This window comes from Gavia stellata, chromosome 25, assembly GCF_030936135.1.
Source record: "Gavia stellata isolate bGavSte3 chromosome 25, bGavSte3.hap2, whole genome shotgun sequence".
Taxonomy (NCBI): domain Eukaryota; kingdom Metazoa; phylum Chordata; class Aves; order Gaviiformes; family Gaviidae; genus Gavia; species Gavia stellata.
In genome coordinates this window covers 6,617,428-6,640,686 of record NC_082618.1, presented here as the reverse complement: position 1 = coordinate 6,640,686, position 23,259 = coordinate 6,617,428, and the positions used below count along the sequence as shown (strand labels likewise).

The following is a 23,259-nucleotide window of genomic DNA, read 5'->3' as shown; positions in this document are numbered from 1 at the left end:
CGCACAGCCCCGCCTCGGGGCGCAGCCCCCCTTCCCCAGCCGGCAGCTGTCGGTTTCTCCCAGTGCTTCAAAGTATTTGCTTGCAGGAGTTACAGACTGTCCCTTCCTGACGCGGATCAGCTCTTGGAGCCTCCTTGTTTCCAGGCTCTCCCAGGGCACATGTACTCGCTCTGATCTCCCTCAGGATTTCCTCGGAAATCTTCATTTGCAAACTGTTCGGTCCCTCCTTGAGCCGTGATGAACACAACCAGGTTTTCAGGAGGGTGAGGCTCAAAGGTCAGTGGCAAGTTCGGCCACCCCCGTTGCTCCGAGCCCTGTCGCGAGTCCTCGGCCCACGGCCTCCTAAAACCCTTTGAGCTCACCCTGAAGCCCAGTTTTGCCCCACAAACACTCCACCGCTGGAGACAGCCCTGCAGCCCCCCGCACCACAGCCCTCCCCACAGGCAGGGACTCACCGGGGCCGGAGGAATCCAGTAGCTCCAGCGCAGCCTGCTCACATCCAAGCAGTTACTCATATCACGCTGAACCATCGCACCCAAACCATCAATTCGCTGCCTGAAACACCTCACCAGGGTCCCCCGGGGAGACAAGTCACCCCTCTGGCCAGGGAGCAGCAGGGAGTGCTGGGTGATGGCTGCCCTATTTCAACCACAGCCTCCCACCGCCCGGCTGAGGAGCAATCAGGGGAGATCAGCATCTCCTGTGGGTAATCACCAGGCTCCATCCCACGGCCCTCCCCAGCTGTGCGGGTCAGGGCTCCCGGCATACCTGGCTGGAGCGAAGTGCCAGAGCAAAACCCGACTGGCTCTCCCTCGGTGGCGTACATGCGATTCCTTGTCCGTGATTCCCTGTCCTCGTCACTCTGCAAAGTGGTGAATCCGCTCACCTGAGCCCCTCGGCAGCAGAGCAGGCAATAACCCAGCCCCAGCCGCTCAGCAAACGCTGCTGCCAGAGGAAAGAGAGGGTCCGAAGCCAGGGGAAACAGAATCAAACTCAGGGTGAAAACCCTGCCCGGGGTGTTGAGCTGTGGTGAGAGCTGCTGGGAGGAGGAGATGCACACAGCCACGGCCCCATCTACGGCCACAAAGTCATGTTTCTTACCCGCTTGTGCCAGCTAGAAGATGACAGTTTTGTATGTATGGGGCTCTGGGGCGAAATGGGTACAAGGACATACTGGGTTTACCTGCACTTTTCAGTCACACGCCTTGCTGAAGTTGTTTCTGGGCCCTCACCGCTTCCCCGCAGACAAAACAACTCCATGGTGTGATTTACACCAAGACCATAGAGAAGATATTGCCATCCTCCTCGCTGTAAAGCCCCCTCTTGCTAGAAGATAGCGGTCGTTACCGGAAGGGATCTTTTCAAAGGATAAATGATAACCTGGTGTATCGTGAAATGTTTTATTCACAAACATGAATAAGGTCAATGAAAAAGCTGGTCCATGGATTGCCCTACTCTTTTTTTGTAGCTACAGATTAAATCTTATGTTGTTAATTATTTCATCAAGGTGCACGAATCATGTTGCAAGGAGCTAACAATAGAGATAACACAAGGAAATCTATTTCTTTCAACTGTTTCTTTAACATCCTGTAAAGAAACACCTTCAAAAGGTAAATAGGGAACGTTGGTTCTGCCAGGCAGCCTTGCAGGTGAGCACGTAGCCCCCCCTCCCTGTAGCAGCACAGTCAATCGGATGTATTTTCTAGCCAAGGATAAGTTACTTCTATCAGTAAAGGTCATAGCACTCAGCAGAGCTGTAAAAGCCCTTTATAAAGGAGAAACTGAGCCCTGCAAACACAAAGCAAGCTGCCCCAGTCACCCTGCGAGGCACAGCAAGGAGCCCAGGTCTCCCGAGAGCCGGTGCGGTGCACGGAGGGGCAGGAACACCGCTTGGCATCAGCGCTGAAGGAAGATGCGGATCCAACAAGCTTGCACCTCGCTTCTCAGCATTGCTATTTATTCAGCTGAGTTGTTTTCAACCCCGGGTTAACAGACACCTCAAGGTCAGTCCCCAGGCTACCGCTGAAGAGTTGGTACAAGCTAACAGAAAGGAGACCCAGGCACTGGATGCCACAAAGGAACCTCATGTGTGTGTGCGGCTTCTCGGGGATCTTCCAGGAGGTCAGTTGTGGGGCTCAGAAATCAGAAGTTTGAACATCACTGAGTTAGCTGGTTAACGGCAGACAAACAAGTCGCGAGAGTTTAACAGAAACATGGGCGTCTACCTTTAGCTACAGCTTTATTTTCTCACTCTGCCAGGGAATTCATCACTAGCAAAATTTTGATTAGAGCTGGAGGGAGGAGAAAAGGAGAATTTACAATCCCAGTTTCAGCAGCTGCCAGCATACTCCTTCATACGAACTTTTGAGAACGTTTCTTTGAAACTAAAAAGAAGGCTAAAGCAATTTGCTTGCAGAAAGAAGGCGCTGCTGTGGGCAGACAGATGCTGTTCCTAATTTTCAGCAATACTTTCACGTAGTACCAAAATATTTGGCACAAAGCACCCGATTAAAGAAATGCCATCGCTGATGGCAGATGGTACTTCCCATCCCAGTCTGTAGCCGCCTGCTAACGTTAGATGTAATCTGATTGCAAACACAGCGCGTGCATTTTTTCCAGATGAGCAAGCTTTACATAATTTTTCATTGCCCTTATTTTAGTTTGTTAACAAACATCATCGTTATGAGCAAACAGCCTTATTACAGTGTTATCAAATGGATCCCTTCTGCTCACCCCACCCTTCCAGCACCTGGAGATACCAGCAAAACAGCCTTTTCCCCCTCCGTTGTACCACCGGCTTGGAACACCTAATATTAAGCTGCTCACGCTATCAAGAGCCAGGGGGGAGCCTTGAGAGAACCTTACTTAAGGCTATGGCACTAAATTACAGCACGACTTTCCCTATGTAAGAGGCTTGGGAAATATTCCAGGCAGGAGGCTGCTCACCTTTACTTTAGAACAAAATGAATTCAATCACATATTGATTTGCCGAGTACTTTCTCCCCAGTGGGAACTCACTGTAGATCCTCCTGTAAGTTTGCTCAAGTGTAACTTGATGCCGCAAGAGCTGTGAAAACAGGATTGTCTTCAAGGAAGTTGCACTCCTATAAAACTCATTGAACAAAGCTGGGCGCTTGCCAAATAGTGGCTGCTCAAGTTATGAAAGAGTTTATTTAACAGAAAACAAGTGAATACGTGTCCGACTGCCTTTCTCTTCCTCTTTGCTGGCCGAGGGACAGGATTCAGCGGAGGCCAAAGACAACTGCTTTGCTGACTAAAATAGTGACAGACTCATTCAAAGTTGAGACTGTGCTAATGCAGAGCGTTAATGCTCATTCAGGGCAGACATTTCAGAACTAGCCAGGTTTCCTAGAGCCATACAAGGGGATTTATAAAAACTATTCTATTAAAATAGCTTTTTTCTACTAATTCTCAGAGTCCCTCTCTGCAGTAAAAATTATACGTCACAGATTTGCTTTTAAACCATGTTCCCATTTGCCACTAGATTTGAACAGGCACCATGTGGATGCTTTGAACTCCATTCTTCAGAGGAGCAAGACAGGCTGGCCACCTTGTACTTGTCAAGCACACAGTGCCTAGCTTTTAATAAGCTTCCAAGAGCAAAACGAAGTATGTTCTTCCTACTCTCAAGCATTGAAGACATGCAGGTGCAACTTGTTCCAGCTGCCCAGTAACTGGAGCTAGAATTTAACAAGTCACACTATCTTGATTTCAGCAGCCATCCATACACGTCCTCCAAGCACCTCCCGTCACCTGCAGGCATTCTGAAACACTCAGCATCTGGTCTCGGTTCAGCTGAGGAAGTTACACAGCACCTGCAGCGAGGAGGCAGTGGAAGGCACGATCATCATCAAGGAACAGCAACAGGAGAGATGGCTCTAGCTCACAAATTCCGCGTTTCTCACGCTGGGCACCAGCTACATTCCCTACCCCACGATACTTGGCGGATGTGGCAGTGTTAGGTTTACGGCCGGACTCAATGATCTTTTCAAACCTACGTGATTCTATACGTAACAGTCCACATAAGGTGCTCCCTGCACCATGGGTACACAAAGGGTTTGAAATGCCAATCCACTGCGGACTTTCACTACTAATCTCCTCTGATGGTCCATGTAACATATAATTTATGAAACCTCCACAGTAACTGGGCAGTCGAAATAAAGACAACAGAATAAACTTCATCTTTTTTATTCTGCAAAGCAATATGCACATCTTACAAACACAAAATTAATCTAGGAGAGAAATGTCATTTCCAAATCAGCTATTAACCATCATGCAACAAGACAAGTGAAATGTAAGAACAAAACAAAAACCAAAAGCCATCTTAACCCTACAATCACCTGCAGAGGGTTGAAAACCAAGGCTCAGATTTTCTATGTAATGCCAAAGAAAAATGCAAAAGAAAATGGCAGCTTTCTAAGAACAAGAAAACACGTACAAATAGAATCAAAACTGATTCAAGTCATAGTTAAAAAGAAAAAGAAAACAAAAAAGGAAAGATCAATATGATCTGAACTTTAATATTAAGTTTTTACTCTTCTGTTTGGCTGCATTTAACTTTTGTACATTGCACCTAGGAACCATCCGGTATTCCTCAGTATTACAGCATTCTAACCTGATGGACACCCTTACCTCTCCGCTGCAATACAGGGGTGCAAAGGGATAAACTAAGGCCAAAAAATACAACTCTTAAACATTTTCCCGTTTGTGGGTTGCGATCTTGGTATTTCTGGGTACTTCGATACAGTGGGTAATAAATTGCAAAGCAGGCTCCTCTAATTATCAAATAGCAAAACCAGATTAAAAAAAATAAACCTGTTTTCCCCAACAGACCAAATTCCAGTTAGAACGTTTGGAATTTGATTTTTAATTTGCTGAAACAGGAAGGATACGGCTTTGCTTTTTTAAAGGAGTCGCATTACGTTGGGTGCTTTCTAGGTATTTCCGGAATGTGCAACACCCCCCACTCTGTTTCCTGCTCTGCCTTTGGTCCCCAGTTCAAGCCACCCTCGTAGGCAACTCTAGAAGTCAGCATTAATGCAGAAGGCTGGGTACGGGTGAGTTAGGAACAGCTCGGACAGTCTTCGTGAGAAGCCGTCTACCTGTTTTGACTTCACCGACTCATTTCAGCGAAGCAGTATTAGCCCACAGCAGCATCAGGAGAAAACTGGAAGCTTCATATTAACCCCAGACTTCAAACTAGGCCATCTCTAAAGCTTTGCCTTAACATCCCCGGAGAAAAACGCACGTTAGTTAACACCACGTAAGTAACTGAAATTCTATAAAGGAAATATGTTCTGAAGAGAAGTGTGACTATTTTGCTTCAAACGCTCTGAAGACTCGTGAACCTACTGAAGTCCCATACATACAGGCCTACAGAGCAGTAGGGTACCACACTCCATAGTGTCTATAGGTAATAAACTAAGAATCTTATGCCAGCATAATTGAGACTCTGAGATTTTGACTTGGGTTTCTTCTTTTGTGTAGTTTAGAGCAAAAGGAGGAAGGAAAAAGCTTATGTGTATGCATGCAGACCTACAGTTACACTACCTGACAAGAAAGCTGACAGACAAGATGAAAGGTCAATTAAGGCAACCAGTGAGATTTTAAAAGCAGTGGTGGAAATGTCTGCAGGAAAACCCCGACTCCTGAAAATTAAGGAGGCTACTCGATAAGAAGCCAGAAAGAAAACAGAAAAAGCCACAGCAGGAAAGGGAGAAATGCACAGAATAAAACCTCTGATTTAAGAATGGACACAGAGAACAGTGTGTGTTTTACTGTGTGGTTTCTTTGACCTTAATCACAACAGCCCTAGTCCTCTCCTTGTCATTTTCCCCTGAGTGGACAGCATTAAATGGAAATGGGACAAAGCTAATAAAAGTGTCATTTTCAGCTGCCCTTCAGAGATGGATGGAGCGTCCCAAAGTGAAGCTCTATACCAGACTATGGGATTTCTTTTCCTTTCATTATTTGCACTTGCCCAAGGCTGTGCGGAGCCCCAACAGACTGTTAATACAATACATCTTTTTATTAAGTTTCACTTTCTAGAAAAAAAAGTTTACAGAAAGCTGCTCTTCAGCAGAGACACACAATCCTGGTTTGAGGGCTGCGGATGGGAGGCCAGGTGGAAAGCTTTCCAGATAGTCTCTATGCTGACTGATTCTCTGGCATTCAGCAAGCCAAATGAAAAAAAAAAATCAAATGAAAAAATAAAAAAAAATAATCAAACGTAGCACTTTTTAATAAGAAACGTTTTAAAATGGGACTTCACGTCTTAATTTTTTTACTATGAATAAAAGCACAAGTTTGTCCTAAATACAGCACTATTAAAATGTGAATATGTATTTCCTTCTTCAAAAAAAAAAATCTAAAATATTGATATCTTTTCTTGCAAGCAAGGAGCAAATGGAAGAAAGTATTAGGCCACACAAATACACATTTAATTCATGTAGTAGATTGGTGGCTTTGGAAATGCAGTATTATATCAAAGGTGCATACTGTTTCAAACACACTGTACATATCATTGGGCAAAAAACAAGGATCTGTTGGTTTGTTTGAGACACTTGCAAAGGCATCTTAACCTGCCCAGATGCAGCTAGACAAAAATATCTTGCTCTGACTATATGTAGCCATATCACTAAACATATCTACACAAACATTCGGCTATGTCCACAGGTAAAGACTGAAAGTTTCCTGCCGCACTACAATGCGGAACAAGTGCATCGTCTGACCTATTCTGAATATACTTTTATAAATATGTACAAATCAATTACAGGCACTTGAAATGTCTTTGGTTGGAATAAACCAACATTGCAAGATAATGTATTCACAGAGTGTTAAGACCCATTCTAGGTTCAGCAGGCAATGATTACGGTTCTCAGTCATTCTCAGTAAAAGGAGAGGATGGATTATGCTTCTGACAAAGCAACCTAAACAAAAGAAAAGAAAACATTTAATTAAAGTCAATTTCTTAATCCCGTAACAGTGATATTGCTTATCTCCATGCAGCTGGCATATCTGTCCTTGCCTTTTCAAAGAACTTTGAAAAGTCTAACTTGGAAGGGAAATCAAAGGAAATCTGAAGGTGTTTTGTACTTAGCATAATCAATTAAAAAAAAACAAAACAACCCAAAAAAACCCCAAAACAGCTTACACTACAAAATATCATTAAGATCAAAAGGTGCCAATGTTAGCTTCCTACTTCACAATTAAATACATTAATATTTAATCCTTCAAGCAAAGTGCAGGTCTCCAATGCAGTATTGAACAATGACTGTTTCAATAGCTTTGTCATTGTTTTAATTTAATTCTGATTAACAAGCCTTAGAATTACGTATCATGTTTTATTCAAAGTTTTTAGTCTGTTGTGATAAAAGATAAATAAAACTACTCAATGCGATCTATTCACTGCTTCATACAAAACGGTGCAAGTAACACCAGAATTATGGCAGGAAAGTTGCAATTACAGCACTTGCTGAACTGCAATAATCCAATTCTGTAGGAGAGAAATCTAACTCTGAGACTCTACAAAGCACATACATGTATTTTGTAGCACCCATCTGCCCTGTCCACAATGAAACACCCATGTCTCTGAAAGGGAATTAAATCTACATCTCCAGAGATAAGAAAAACCAGTCTGTACTATGTAAAAAAGGAGGTTTTCTATGTTTTCTTATCAGAGTCAATATTTTGTTATTACACAGACTCACCTTTTCAGAGCAGAAGTCTGTATTGCTTTGCCTCAGTTTGCTTGGTCTGCCTTTAATAACTGCATAGCAGAACATCGTAATCACCATCACAAAAAGAAAGTAACTGGTATGCATGAGATGCAGGTTTATTAGAGAGCGATCATCCTGCACAGAGAATTAAAACCATTTACTGACAACACACAAATAGCTGGCATTTTATATTAAAGCAATAATTATCAGGTCAGCACAGAAATTACCTCATGAATCAACTTTCTCCCCTTTGCGCTGCTGACATAGTAATGAAAGTGATTCCTAATTGTGGCACAAAGAGCCAAAGTGTTCCTCACCTTAAAAATCTCTACTAGAAATCTCTTCCCATATACTGGCAGTGTCTTTTGTCAAATCATTTCAAAATATAAATGTTAGTTATTAAAAGCTGTGAGGCACATGGAGATTACATGAAGACCATCACGCCCACCAAGGGTAACGCATACCCCACTCTGTCTCAACCACTGCACTACATAATAAACCAGCACGGGATACGACTATTTTAGGACACAAACAGACCCATACTCAATTAAACAACTGCTAAGCATTTACTCAACATAACATATAAAAACACCACGGCACTTACATCTGGAACTATAACAGTTAGTTTGGGATTTAAAGCATGATACACTTTTCCGATCGCTCCTTTGTAACACCAGAATGGGTTATAATCTTGTGCATATTTTGTATTAGAGTCCCTTGCTGTGGTAAAGATCTTGTACCAAAGTGTAGCATTGCTGTATGTTTCAGGAACGCAATGTGGTGGCTGACTGCAGAAAAACAGAAATAATTAGCACCCCAACTGCCATTCTCCATGTTCAGTAAGGCTAACTTTTAGAACTGAGTCAAGCCCAGTCTTCTCAACAGCAGCATAAAACATGGGTTTATTTTGGACCTTCCAAAACAACAACAAAATACAAAGCTTAACCAAAAGGGTATATAAAAAAACGTATGATTCCTATACTAAGATTAGAATTTAACTGCACGTTGTTCCAGTAAGTCAACATCCCACAGCTTAATTAGAAAAACACTGGTGTTCATCAGGCTTCACACAGTCATGTGAATCTATCTGGTGGTTCTCCAGGGTATAGTGTCAGGCAGTCTAGAGAAGACAAAGGGAAAAAACTATTTGGATGAAAAGTCTGTACCTGCTGGGGTACGGTAGCAAAGCAGCATTCTGCTTACGCCGATCTCTCAGCAGGGAAGAGGATAAGAACTTTAGTGTCAAGCCTTAGCTCTCACGCAAGGTAGTGAAACTCAATTATAGGGTCTCTTTCTTACATAGTCACGAATTCTTTTGTTCCTAGTGAAGTTTAAATCACAGGTAGCATGTCGAAAGGCAGGTAGGGGCTATAGTTCAAAACATCCACAGAAAAATCTGCTGTTGCTAAAAGACAGCAAAAGTCTCAAGACAGGGTTTTTACTGTGGGGGAAGGAAGGCAGGTACCTAATTTCCACAGTCAACACTAACGTTCATCAAGAAGTAGCAGCCTCAGAAAACCAGCTGAGGAATTAATCACCCAGTAAGCAGTCTACGAAGGAGTGTTTAAAATGCACTTACACTGTGACAGGAAATACATTGCTGGCTGCTGTCACAGTCATGCAGGTTGTGAACACAACCTGCTCGCAGTGGCCATGAAGAACGCAGTCATCCGAATTCCAGGCAGCCGGCAGGGTGAATGTAATATTGATCTCCTCATGGGATTCCCTGCCTTTGAGAAAGAGAGAAGGAAAGCTGGTTTTCGTTCACAAAAGTATCTGAGCAACAAGCACTAGGATAAGGACAACACGCAAATGAGGAAGGCAGCAAGCATCACCCTGAATCTGTACCTTTGAAGTCATCCGGGATCTTTACTATCAACAAAGAGAGCAAAAAGAAAGTTAAAAACCAAACTACAAAACCCCCAGCTGCTGGTCTTTCTAATCTCTCCTGCCCCCTGAAGAAGTGGGGTCATTAGCCTCCTTTCAGAAATTAAAACCTCACTATTTATAAGTGAATTCATGCATGGTCTTTTTATTAGAAAGTAAAAACCACAGATCTTTAGCCTTTCTCCTCTCAAAGACTTTGTTCCACAATTGCTTTTTCTGACGCTTACTTTTCAAATTGGAGATATTCGTGTAGACAAAAAGGTGCCAGCAGATACTGAACTGCAGATTAAGTAGCGTACGTTAACTCCATGTGAATATATTTACACTAAAAATAAACCCAGGCTACTGGAAATGGTACTTGCATTTGAAAGCTCTTAAAGCAGTAACAAAATAACAGCATAAAATACAGTAATACAGGTTTACAGCTATGGCAAATGTCTCTTCACAGGTCTCTGAGGTTCAAGACACCTTCAGGCATTATTATAAAATGCAATCCTGGCTAAAAGCTAAAATTCAGTGAGGTTCTATTATCCATTTCTACTAATTCTCTACACTCTCCTGTCAAAACTTACTGTCAGGGCAGCCACATAACAGATCAGTCCCTTCACACCACAGAAAATTTAATCACCTAATTGATTGCTGTTTGCGATATTAAAGTTTATTCATGTATGCATTTTAGATAAACTCTGTATTTTTAGACAACATGCTACTTGATCTCTAATGCGTATACATTAATGCCTTCAAAATGTGAGTTAAGGACTTGAAGATGGATCAAGATAGAACTGAAGATAGTCACTGTAAAAACTTTCGCTCCTCAGAATTCTGTTGGCTTAAAAATTACCTTCCATTGTCATTAGGTTAATAATTTAAAACTGCAAAGCCTCATCTTGGTAAACCTGCAGGTTATTTTCCATTCTGAATGCAAGGAGTTGTTTTTCTAGCAAACAAATGAAGGGCTCTATATAGGAATATACTCAGAACAAATCTGGAAATACATGTACGTTCTAAGCAAAAGATTTATCTCACCAATGATAAGCTAGTGAGTTTGTATTTGATTATATAGTTATCACTCAAATTTATAAAGGTCAAGTCTTGCATACCTGAGAGTCCAATTTGGTGTCCAAAAATTGTGGAACTTAGATGTGTGACATTGCGAGAATATCCGCCAAATGGTCGGAGTGGGTCCAGCGTCAACGTGATTGTAACAGAGATGTTTATTGGACCAGAGTCCTCAAGAGTTTGTGGAGACTGCGTAGAAGATCTTGCCTGCCCGCTAGTCACAGTACTTTCTGGAGTTGTGGTATCATTGATGAGATGCTTTAAGGTTTCATTCTCAGATATACAGAAGTCCAAATCATTAAACCTCAGGAGGAAAGTATTCCAGTCCTTAAAACAGATGTGAAGATTTCAAACAGATTAGCAAATTAACTCTTGGCTGCCACTTCTCTAGAGCAGTGCAGACCTTGATATGTATCATCCCACCCGCAGTTCCAAGCCATTTAACAAAAACTACATGGCTCACAAAGCAAGTGCAAATACCACCATGGCTATCTCAACAACGGGGCAAGTTGTTTACAAACGTTAGACACGTTCAATCGCAGTCACTGCCTGACAGCGGCAGAATATCCTCCTTTAAACTAAAGAAGGAACATACTAACTTGGTTCATTCTCACCACGCTCAGGGTATGAGCGGTTTCTAGCAAGGTTTCCCTCGTTACAGAGTAGTACTACTAGATAAGTTTCACTAACAAGCTAGCTGGCACAACAGAGTAAGAAAAAGAAAGGCTCCCAGCCATATCAGGGAAGATCCATGTCAGATGATTTGGCCTCAAACTAAAACAAGACTATGCAAACATTCATACCAATAGCCTCTTTCCTTATGAAATTAGAGGCAAGTATAAATGAAGACAACCTCCCCCATAAGACTCTGCGCACTCCCATGAGAGGGTTATTTTGGGGAAAAAAACCCACCTCATTAGCTTTGGGCATGTTTTTCAAATTAGTATTCCCACTGTTTAGCTCAGAAACTTTTTGTACGTACCTCTGTCATTTCTGGGGACTTGATCTCCTTGATTTTGAAGAAATAACCCAGTGTCAGAAAAGCTATAGCCATAGCGCTTACACTGATCATAAAGACCACAAGCGGAGGTCGACTGCTGATGTAAACCTTCAGGTTCTCCAACAGGTTTATGTTGAACATTATTCTGATTGTTCACCTGAAAACAAGGAATATTACAACAGAGTGACTGGGCTGTGTGTGTTACAGGGTGGGGGGTGGTAGGTCAAGTAAGACAGAAGTTTGACAACAAAAAATGGAATCCTATACCAAAATGAGATTCAATTATATGACTCTCTACTGTTCATTGAACACAGTATGCCTTAAATAAAGCACAAATCAAAGCATGCTCGACATCACCTTCTCAGTGCCTGAAATTGCCAGCTAGGAACAGATTCTAAGAAACAGGGACAACTTCTAGCACAGTCAAATATCACTGATAAGCAATAAAACCAGTTCTTTTCTTTCCCCATGCACCTAGGCAGGATATACACCGCTATACTTTAATTCCAGTAATATCCGAATTCACCAAATTACAGTGTGGATGGAGTTGTAATGCAGCCCACAGATCAAACTTCGTACATCCTTGCATTTGCCTTCAAAACTGAGGCTGAAGCCTTAAAGATCCCCCTTTACCCCCTCCCTAGCCCCAAATGCCTCTACCTTCAAAATGGGGTCTGAGAAGCAGCCTATGTCATTTTAGGCTATGTCATTACGTCAAGAATCCTGTGGTCAGAAACACCCAACAACTGCATTAGGGCGGAGGCTGGAAGAGTCCTTTCTTTATTTGATTCTCGCAGGATCTAGACTTTTGCTAGAGTCTGTAAACAAAGAAAAGACCCTACACATGCTGAGGAAATGTACTGAATCACTAATTTTCATCCAAAATACAGTATTTTGTCTGATTCCCCTTCCGAATTTTCTCTTCATTTGCAGAGCAGGAAGAGCCAGAGTAAGTTTACGGTATCAGCTTCCCCACCTGCACTCACAAGGAAAAGCAAACAGGCCAGTGTTAACGGGCAGCCTTGCGGCATCTCCTTCAGCAGCTCTGCAAGGAAGGAACTTCAAGTAAACCTCTTATATTCACCTTACCTACCATCCTGGTTGAACAGGCTTTTAACCCCAAATAAACTAGAAGGGCGGTAACTGTTCCTAGCAAAGTGTTGCTTATCCCCAAAATTCATAGGAAAGGGCAAGCTTCAAGACTAGCATTTGAAGAATTCAGCTCTGCAATGGTTAATCTGTGAGCATTCACACAGATCTGATAACTTTTAATTAAGTCAGGGACTCTGCTCCCTGCAGGTCTGGGTGATTCTCATTGACTCTTATTAGAAGTACACGTCCTTTACAATCCAGATGTAGGACGTCATTTCCAATCCAGATGTAGCAGGGCTGAAGCCATGGTAGGTCTCAGGATGAGAGAGGGACAGGTTTTGAAAAGCAGGTGAGGGAGGGAGAGAGCAATCTTTGAGCTGGTCTACTGATTTAAAAGAAAGCAGGAGGCAGGAAAAGGACAAGCTTTCAGACAAAGCCTTTTTCAGCTCCCACAATGTACAATGATCACAACTTTCTTGTGTATACTCGAGATTTTACTGGCAGAAATGCTTGTTATTCTTAACAGAAGGAATATTGACAAAACCTGCAAAACTGCTCCAGAGAGGGGAAAAATTCAACTCCCCGAGAAGAGACCCGAGAGCCTGTGGTAATAACACAACACCGAGCTGCACATGCTGATTTTCCCCGTCTCCTCCCCACACACCTACTTGCTCGCCTCGGTGAAATCTGCTGAAACAGGGCTCACTCCAGAGCACCAGATCACGTCCTGGGTTTACTGTTTTGCACCATCAACCAATTTTCATCCACTCTGCAAGGACCAGAAAAGCTGGCAACTTCTTATCAGCGAGAATGACTGGGTGCTGCCAACATCTCTTTAGAAAAATACAGAGTGTGTCTGAGAGTGAAAAGCACGGTGCAGAGAAAGGATGGAGAGAGAAGAGAGGAAAGAAAAGGTGATGACAACCGTGCACCTTACCAGAACTGTCTTTCTCCAAGACCAGCTGTACCACAGCCAAACAGGCCAGCAAAGATCTCGGGAGAAGGCAGGAGAGGGAAAGGCAGAGCTGGTGTTAAGGATCACGCTGGGTACGATCTGCACTTCTGGATGTTCTGCCTCTTACCTTGTCACTGGCAGCAAATTTCTTAAACGAGCCCTAGTTAAAAATCCCAAACACTCCGTCTAGAAACATTGGAGACACATGTTGAGATGGAAAAGGATCAAAAGATAAAGCAAAAGCAGAGTTGTATTCCGTGTTCCCTTCTGAATTTCCTTTTGAAAATAATAACACAGATGCAGGCTTTATTACAGCATTTAATCAAAGCTGAATGTCACCCTCAGCACATACAGCACTGTGATTCCTTTTTAAAGGGGCTTCCAACAGCTCCATTAGCACGCTTGTTTACCACAGGGTCTAAGATCAGCCATAAAACTGGATGCGCTGAAAAGCATACATATAAAAATATTTGGGCTAATATTTTTACGTAAGAGATCACCAGCTTTTAAGTGCCGGTTGCTTAATATGCTCCCGTAACTCAGCGGCTTTGAAAGCAATTAGAAAATGCTATAAGCTGCAATTTCCAAAGCGTAATATGCCTTTTGAGCATTTGTGGGAGAAAAGGGAACAACTGCGGATTTCAATACTAGAGCTGACATGAAAATAGCAATTGGACACGGTTAGTGCAAACCAGAACTAAGAAGAACATTTCCACGCTGCTGCCTGAAGAACTACCGACTTTTTATGAAATAAAGTGCTTAAATAACACAAATTATCAAAGAACTTGTGAAACAGATCAGTGCACGTAGATCAAAATGTATATTCCCACTAGATTTTAGGGGTTCGGTTAACAGTCCACACACTTAAACTCCTCCTTTCTGTTAGGACCTGTTAGAAACACGACCCAAATGCTATTCTTCTACCAGCTCTGGTTGTAACTAACAACTTCCTCTGTGTAAATGAATAACTTAAAGGACAGAATTTAAAAACTTTCATTTCTTTTTCACACAGTTTAAAAAAAGAAACCGAATGCTATTACCTCCTGGCAGGTCAGGAAAGCAAGATCAGATTTCACTTTTTAGCTAAATAAATAGTTTAGAAAGCGGCTCTAATAACTGCTGCCTGCCGCTCTCCACTCCGGCTAAGCCTTTTAATACTTGTGCAATAAAAATCTCCACAGTCAGCCTTACAAGTAGCTCAAGCGCAACGGGAAGAATGAAAACTGCCAGCCTGGAACATTGGCCACCAACTCCAAAGTAATTGCTCGGTATTGAGGTGTATACATCAAGACCAAATGCCACGTTCAGGCAGAGTTACAGCTGACGGTACTCATCGGGAAACACTCGACAACTGCTGCAGAGAGATTGTGCTCTTAAATCAGGCCCTGCAAACCCCAGAAATTCTGTTATACAGTTAAAAAGAGGAAAATGGTAAAGGATGGAAACACACCACAGCTCATACGTCAGAGTCCCAGGCAAACGCAGAATTGGGTAGCCGTCTAAAAAGCGAGGAAACAGTCACTTACTCTACATTTTAGGGAGTCTTCCTCCCGTACAGCTGAAGACCAGATACAGCAACCCCAAAGAAGTAACATTTTAAATTCCTCCTTATTCGTCTATGAAAGAGTATAGAAAAGGCAACTTCTGAAATAGACCGATGAGTTTTTCAAGAATAAATTACAAATAAGGAAAATCTTGAAGTCTATCGCAAAGCCCAAAAAGTCAATGAGATGAGTCATAGCAGAAGTATTAAATTCCCATTTCGGGGCTTAGTATTAAACAAAAGGAATTCCTAACAACAATTAGAAAATGCGTGCTATAGCAAAGCAGGTATTAAAAGTAACACTGCAGTTGCCAAAAGGAAAACTACCCAAAATATGAATTTTAAAGAGATCAAAGTAAACGTTTGACAATTTTTACATGTATCTTGCCATAATGTCAACTACCATCTTTCCACCAGAAAGCTTAAAATCATGTAATTTCCCTACAGATAGTTCCCCTCCTTGTTGTGCATCTAAGATAGTCAGTCTAGAGGAGAAAAACATTTGGAGGGGTTTAAATAATAAAAAACCACCACGGAAATATCTTAAGGAAGAAAACTGTGGGTAGAAGAGAAGGGCAGCAGGCCAGCGCTAACCCATCCCAACAGCACTCCGTTAAGACCTCGCACATTTTCTAAGCCTGAACATCTTATCGCACATAACAGCGTTTAATCTTAACTGTGCAGTTCAGATTTATAAATCAATTATGTTTTCAAAGATGCCCCATTACTAGTAGTACAATGGGCGTTAGGAAACGGGTCACATCAGGGTTAACCACTTTGAATGAAAATTATGTTGCGTGCCAGAAAAACACTCATAAACACAAATCAACTGAACTGTGATTTTCCTTGCAAACCAACCATAAATAACACGCTAACAAAGAAATGGTGTTGATCTCAAAGTAAAGTGCCTCTCATTAAGAACAGTAAACAGCAGCAGGTACCAAAAATATCTTTAATCTGGTTTTCTTCTCTTCAGACCGAACTTGATGTCTAACACCTAAAACACTAAAATAGTAAAGCAAAATAGATCACAGTTGTGTTAACTGTGAAGCTGCCTATTAAAGTTCAAAATATTCAAAATGGTCTGTCAAAGCTTTGTAAAGACTAATTAATAAGAATGGCTGTATCTCTAATCTAGTATCACCAGCCTATTGAACAGAACTAGCAAAAGGAACCTCAGCTGATCTCACAACTGAAAATAAAGCCTCTGCTGGTTCTCAGAGCAGCAGCAATCATTACCCCCCCTCCTTTTTTTAAGGGAAGGAAAACAGGACACAATTTAAAATTAAACAGAAGCTTCTAAACTCACCAGAAGGCTGTCTGTTTATGCCCCGAAATGAACTATTAATTTCTACTACATAAACTATCAAGAGCTTTTACAGAGAGTTTCTTTCAGGAACTGGAGAAGGCTAATCAAGATTATTTTTTTTCCCTTTAAATCTTCGTTAGAATTTCACGATTTAATATTTTTGTCATAAAACATGCAGTTGGGAGGAAAAGAGAGGTTTCCCACTAATTTTATAGGAAGGCTTACTTTACCATACTGCTATCTGTGGAGAAAAAAAAGAGGTGCCAATATCTGCAGCTGTTTCAATTCATCTTTTTAGGAAGCACATCAAGACCCTGCGGGATGAAATTGCAGAGCCTGAAACCTCTGGCAGCGGCAGAAGGGCAGGCAGGGCTGAGTCCTAGAGGAACGAAGGGAAGGGAATCCTCCAGAGCAGAGCACTTTTTCAGTCCAGCTGATCCTCTTTCCCTCCTCCTGTCCTTCAGTGTTAAAAAAAATAAAACAAAGCAGAGTAAATGCCATCAGACTTCTTCACAAAGTAGAAGAAGAGAAGTCATCAAGACTCGCGGAGGAAGAAAGTTGATGAAAACATCACCTGGGATCCTTCAAACCAAAAGATCAGCAGCCAGATGTACACAAACACATCTACTCCCCCAAGACTGCGCCAGGAGAGAGCACCCAACTGGGAGATAACAGTGAATTGCCTCAAACCAGGCAGTGGCTCATCACAGTTTTCTGAGCTATTTTATCCTAGAAATATGTTTACTGATAAAAAAAACCAAAACATTTTCCTAGAGCCTGGAAGCAGAAAGCATGGCAGGAAAACGGCCTGGCCCTTTGCACATGCAAACAGCACGGAGAGAAGACACCGTACAGCAGCGAACGAGAGCGAGAACATGACCTGTTGAAAAGGAGGTGCTTTCCCGGGTTCTTCTGATAAGGGAGTCGGGCAGAAAGTAGATTATTGATGAAAGCCTGTGAGCCCGGGGACTTGCAAGAACCGAACGAAGCAAAATGGTTCATGCTTGCATGAAATGTTTCTTTTCACCTCTCAAAATGCTTTTCAAAGCATAATTAAGCGTTTCAACATCCCCAAGAGCTACATAAACAGCAAACATTTCAGTTCTACCCATAAAACAAAGCCAGGGAAGGGAAGTAATTTGGTCAGAGTTATAGTAAATTTAAAGGATCAAACTGATACTGAATTTCAAACACCCAAGTTCCTGACTATAGCTCTTGTTAAAGACGGAAAACTTACAATAAAAAGTAGATGAGTTAAAAAATAAAAAGGACAATTTGTGGATCAGGCGTTACTCTCTCTGTGTATGCAAAGTTTCCAGGTATTTAACAGCCCTCCCCAGCAAACGCGTCTTGTTAGAAGCCAGAAAATATAAATTATGCAAGGAAAGCCTTATTTCACTGGTTCAATGAACCCCAAATTCTGAGTTTTGTTAAAAGTGAAAAACACAATTTAAAATATACCCAGCTGTAAAATGAAAGTAAACCTAACTGCTGGTTGAAAATAAGACATTTTGCTGCCAAACTTTAATAAGGCAGCCCTGTTCGCCAAGTGAGCCTGCGCCACGGGAAAGAGTACACGTTCACGTACAAGAGTTCTGGCTTGGGCATTTTTAAAACCTTCCAACTTTTATGAGTCAAAGTCGTGACTTATGACATGACTTACCACAATCTAGATCGTACGGACTACAGTAAAACAACACTAGACTTAAGGGCTTTGAAGTTGTATTAAAAAAAAAAGCTATTCTGATTACTGCTGCTTAGCACGAGAACCTGGGAGAGGAAGGCAAAAGCAAAATGATTCCGTTTTATAGAACCTGTCAAAGTTCCACGAGAAATCAAATTCTGCATATGCCGTACTGACAACACCCAAACAAATGCAGTTCACAGAAGGGCTTTACGCAAGGAGTATGAAAAGTCTCAGTAACAGTTTAACAATCAGAAACTGGTTTAGTGACCAATTTCAGAAGGTTAATCGTTGACTTCATTAAGGCTACCCGTTAAGGAATGCGGTACAGAATTCAGCAGCAGAAACATGCCAGGAAAAGGCTCTTCAGACTGTTTGTAATGAGAACTGTTGCTTGCCATGAGAACTGTAAGGTGACGGAGACGCAGACAGATACACAGCTTGAATCACAAGCAGAAAACGACTGACAAGTTGAGGAAATGGCAGCTTTAGTGGGAATGGCAAAATAAGGAGTTCTAGATGTAGCAAGAAGGTAACACGGGCTGTGTGAGAGAAGCAGGAAAACAGCCCGTGGCCACTAGTGAAGGAGAGAACACAAATGGCAGCAAAAATGACTGAAATAAAGGACTTAGGCAATAGCTGAAATATCAAGGATATGGCAGGAACATTACCATGCCTGCATACTTCACCCCCACTGGTCAAAAGAAATAGGACTCTAATTTGCTTAGCCCAAACTCACATAGGTAAGTACAGTCCCCCTTTTACAGACAGATAATTAACAAAACCCGACATGCCAGGGCATATGTAAGTTTTCTTCCAAGCCAAAACCCGGGAGTTCTGAGTCCTGGGAACCAGCTTCATTCACAGGTCAGAACGGTCTCCTCAAAAAAAATGAAACTCCCAACACAGACGTGGTTTTGGCAAGGAGAGATTTGGGAAAAGCAACAAAATTCTGACACCAGCGAGCCTCATTAATACTGAGTTTAGGGCTCATTTGACAAAACAGCTTCATTTCTACCAAAAATGTTATGCTATCTAATAAAAAAGAAAAAAAAAAAGTTGAGCACAGCTAACAGATCTGCAGGAACACTGTCAGGGAGCGTTTAAGGAGGGAGCCGCGCTCCCGTGGTATGACATCCGTCCAGGGGCGATGGACGTGCCAGCCTCCTGTCTCTCGCCGGATGCATCCGGCTGACACAAAGGACACCGAGGTCTGTTTGTCCGTGCCCTCAGACGCTCCTCTCCGCTGACAGAGCACACTGCCTATTTTGTATCATCAGGCGGCATTTCAAGTTCTTGTCTTTCAAGGCGGAAAGAAGAATCACATTCCACCAGCCCGGAGCCACTCCTCGCATCACGGAAAGTAACAGAGCTACTAAGGTCTTAATCCTCTTTGACGGGACTAAATCTAGGGTCAAAGAGCATTCAGCCTCGCAGGCACAATTCCGTGTTATCTCCGCTCGGTCTGCCTGAAAAAGTTGTCCCCTGTGCTGTGGGCACCTGCGGACCAGAAACCGGATTGCAGCCGTGGGCTCATTCCCAGAGACCGGAGGGAAGGCAGGCAGATGGAAGCAGCAGTAGCTCACTAGATGAACCTAGAACCGTTCTATATGCCCAACCTAGAAGCAGAAGGATTAGTATGTATTTCCCCTAACTCAACCGTTTATAAAAACCCATTAATGATTTAAAAACAAAAGAGAAGCCCAGCCACAACAGGCTTTCTTCTCACTGAACACTTCCAATTGCAAAACTTCTGAGAAGTTTGATGACAATGCGGAGAATAATCCTTAATGAATTCTTATCTAGACTCAACGTTTGTCTAACAGGGCAAATTTACCCATATAATTATACTGCTAGAGCTAATCATGCAAATAAATTTCCCCAGAGAAGACAAGCCCTTAAAAAGCAAACAGAGGGGAAAAAAAAAAAAAGAAAAAGAGCAGCTATGCTGTAATCCCTTCTTACCCTTGTCAGGCAGAAATGTTTCCCAGGATGTCCATATCTGCGATTATGATACACGGTTCAAATGTAACGTTAGGTATCTAGCAGCCATGTTCTAGGCATGATGCACCAGAAATTTTAGTATTTAAAACATCGTGACACCTTTAGACAGGTCAAATCAAACAAGCAGAAGAGGATAAAACATAGATATGTAGCGAAGAGCAAAAAAACCCACGAACAGTCACTATTCAGAAGCTATTTTGAAACGGAAATATTTTTAGTGCTACCGTAATTACTTTTTCTTACTATTTTTTCCCGGTACGACGCCACACATACAAAGTTTAAACTAACAACCTTTTACAAAAATTGTTCGAAGTAAAAAATGAGGTAAAACTAACGCTAAAAGGTACCAGCCCGGCCAAACCACATCGCCGTCTAGCCCTGAAAACAAACGACCTGGAAGCGAAGCTCCGTGGAGGGGCGGGATGCGCCCGGCTCACCGCTCTGCCCCGGCAACGCGGCCGGGGTGCCGGCAGCCGCTCCCGCAGCCGCCCGCACCGCGTTTCCCCTGTTACACAACCGTCACCGGAGCAACGCAACGCCCCGCTCCTGCCCGCGGAGCCGCCAGCGGGATCCCGGCCTCGAGGCCCGGAGACGCCCCCGCCGCGCACCGGCAGGACCACCCCCCCCGCCCCGGGGCGGAGGAGGAGGAAGGCGATCCCACGCTCACCCCGCCCGGGCCCGCCAGGCTGGCGATGGCCGGGACCCCCGCGCCCGGCATGGCACAGCACGGGAGGCCCGCGGGCCCCCTCAGCCAGAGCCACCCCCGTCCCCATCTTACCGGAGCCCGAAGCGGGGAAGAGGCCCCCGGGCCGGGCGGGGCTCAGAGGCGGCGGGGCTGCCGTGCGGGCGGGCTCTGCACCATCCTCCTGCCCTGACGGGGGCTACGGGGAGGGGGCCGGACGGGGCGGGGGGGGGGGGAGGCTGCTGCGGGCGCCGCTGCCCGGACACCCGCCTCCTGCCGCCACCGCCTCCCGCTGCTTCCGGGGACGCAGCCGTGACCTCTCACCGCGGCCGGCCGCGCGGACGGTGGCGCGGGGGGGACAAGATTGCTGCGGCGCCGGCAACGCGCGGGCGGAGCCAGGCGGTGGGGCGGAGCCAGGCGGTGGGCGGGGCCCCGCAGCCCCGCCCCGGCCCCGGCCCCGCCCGCCGGTCGCGCTCGCGGCCGCAGCAGGGGCGGGCGCGGAGGCGGTGGCTCAGCGCCGGTGAAGCGCTCACGGCTCATCTCGTACCGCCGCCCGCCCGGTGCCTTCTCAGGCCCTGGAGGGGGGGTTGTGCAGCCCCGGCGGAGCCCCAGCACCGGCCTTCCTTCCAGAGGTGGTACCGAGGCTTCCTAGCCGCTCTTCCTCCACCCCTTTCCCACTAAAAACTACCTAAAACAAGTGTTTTTTTTCTTTTAAGGTGTCCAATACCTAAAACTCTTCAAGATCCTTAAAGCAGAGGGCTTACCAAAACAAAGCAGAAGAGTAACATTTTAATTGTAATGTCGTTCACAAGAGGAGAAGGAAAAGTCTTGCACCTGGGAGGTGTAACACACTGGAGCGGATCCCGCAGAGCGGGATGTAGATGCTGGAGGGACGGGTAAGGAGGACAGAGCCAGGCTCTTCCCTGGGGCATCCAGCGAAGGGAGAAGAGGGAACAGGCCGCGATCCAGCGGAAGGTGACAGCACTCCCTCCCAAGCCCCTGTGGCCAGTCACTCCATCATAACCCGCTGCTCAGGGCACGGACAGCTGCAAGCCCTCACCCCATTTACAGCCAGCGTCTCCACCCCGCTGACCCATCCCTGACTGCAGCAGCAGCAGTTGGAAAAGTTGGAAGGAAAGCGTCCCGAAGGATTTGCAATTGTTGTGGTACTTCGGAAAGGTAAAACTACAGTATCTTCCTGGAGATCTGAAAGGTCAGCAATGACCCTGTCTTCAAAGATGTCTAAGGACAGTACTGAATTGCTCGCCTTAGTTAATGACTGACTCCCTTCTTGACCATGGATTTCGGAAAGCAGGATGTGGTAGTGCCAACGCACATTTGGCAAGCCTCTCAGACAATAAAAACCAAACCCCCAAACATACACACTAGCTGTGCACACTTCTCTGACAAAAGGGTGGTGGCTGTAAAGCAAAAGGACACCTTATCTCCTGCTGGATACCTAGACAAAGTGTTGAAACCATTTTGTCCTGTGTTGCAGCCACTATAGCATCTGAGCCTCCAAAGTTCAGTCCTTTATCAGAGGGAACACTGCTGCTTCTTCCCCCAGCCCTTTCAACCCTTCATTTCAAATTGCAGTTAAATAGCACTAGCTATATGTATCAGCATCTATGTCTGCCTCCCTACCTTAAGAATGAGATACCCAACCACAGAGAATATACACCAGAGAATCCGTAAACGTCGATAATAACTGGGTAGAAGAATCAATTTAATTTCATTATGTGAAACCAAAAGACATACAGTTTAATTAACCAGTACTTCCTATAAAATATCTTCTTTACTACAGCAAATAGGGAGTCCACATGCAAAGCAGTAGTTTACAACACAAGTTCCGATTCCTAGTAATGAGCTGCGCAGTCTTCGTTTTCAGTAATACTGAACTAGTAGTCGGCTGTTGAACAAATAGTTTCTGATACGGTGACAGTCACCAAAGCACAGCAGCCTGTATTCCAATTCACTTTAAGACATTATTTCAATTAAACTCTCTGGTTCACAAGTAACTTGTTCATAGATACCATTTCACAACTTTTTGCATCACTGGTGCCCCTCACTGTATCTCATCCCAAACTTGCCTGTGGGACCAGCGCATCTCCACGCTACGGCGATGCCCAGTACCAAGCTGATCTGGTACTGATTACTAGAGGGTTCACCAGCTCACGCTGAACCCAGAACTGATGCAGCATCTTCTCAGCTCAGTGAGCAGCACCCCACAGCGCCCTGTGCACGACGGCTTGCCCAATCTGAATTTTTAAACACCAGAAAGATACTCGGCAGTTATTACTAGGGG

The 23,259-nt window shown here is 44.0% G+C and overlaps 1 protein-coding gene across 1 annotated transcript; it reads right to left on the bottom strand.

Moving 5' to 3' along the window:
- Positions 1–4,193: 4,193 nt before the first annotated feature.
- On the bottom strand, positions 4,194–21,088 carry TMEM248 (transmembrane protein 248). Its single transcript, XM_059829290.1, has 7 exons — positions 21,051–21,088; positions 11,668–11,842; positions 10,727–11,012; positions 9,319–9,469; positions 8,344–8,527; positions 7,731–7,874; positions 4,194–6,950 (listed from the first exon to the last, which is right to left on the bottom strand). The coding sequence occupies exons 2-7, from the start codon at positions 11,824–11,826 to the stop codon at positions 6,930–6,932; spliced, it is 945 nt and encodes a 314-aa protein (XP_059685273.1). The 5' UTR covers positions 11,827–11,842; positions 21,051–21,088; the 3' UTR covers positions 4,194–6,929.
- Positions 21,089–23,259: the final 2,171 nt, after the last annotated feature.

Bases quoted from the DNA above. Each gene is read 5' to 3' on its own strand.
- TMEM248 (XM_059829290.1), bottom strand. From the start codon at position 11,826: ATGTTCAACATAAACCTGTTGGAGAACCTGAAGGTTTACATCAGCAGT. The intron at 11,013-11,667 runs GTACGTACAAAA...ATCTGTTTTAAG, and splicing joins AGTCCCCAGAAATGACAGAG to GACTGGAATACTTTCCTCCT. The intron at 8,528-9,318 runs GTAAGTGCATTT...GTTTTTCTGCAG, and splicing joins AATGTATTTCCTGTCACAGT to TCAGCCACCACATTGCGTTC.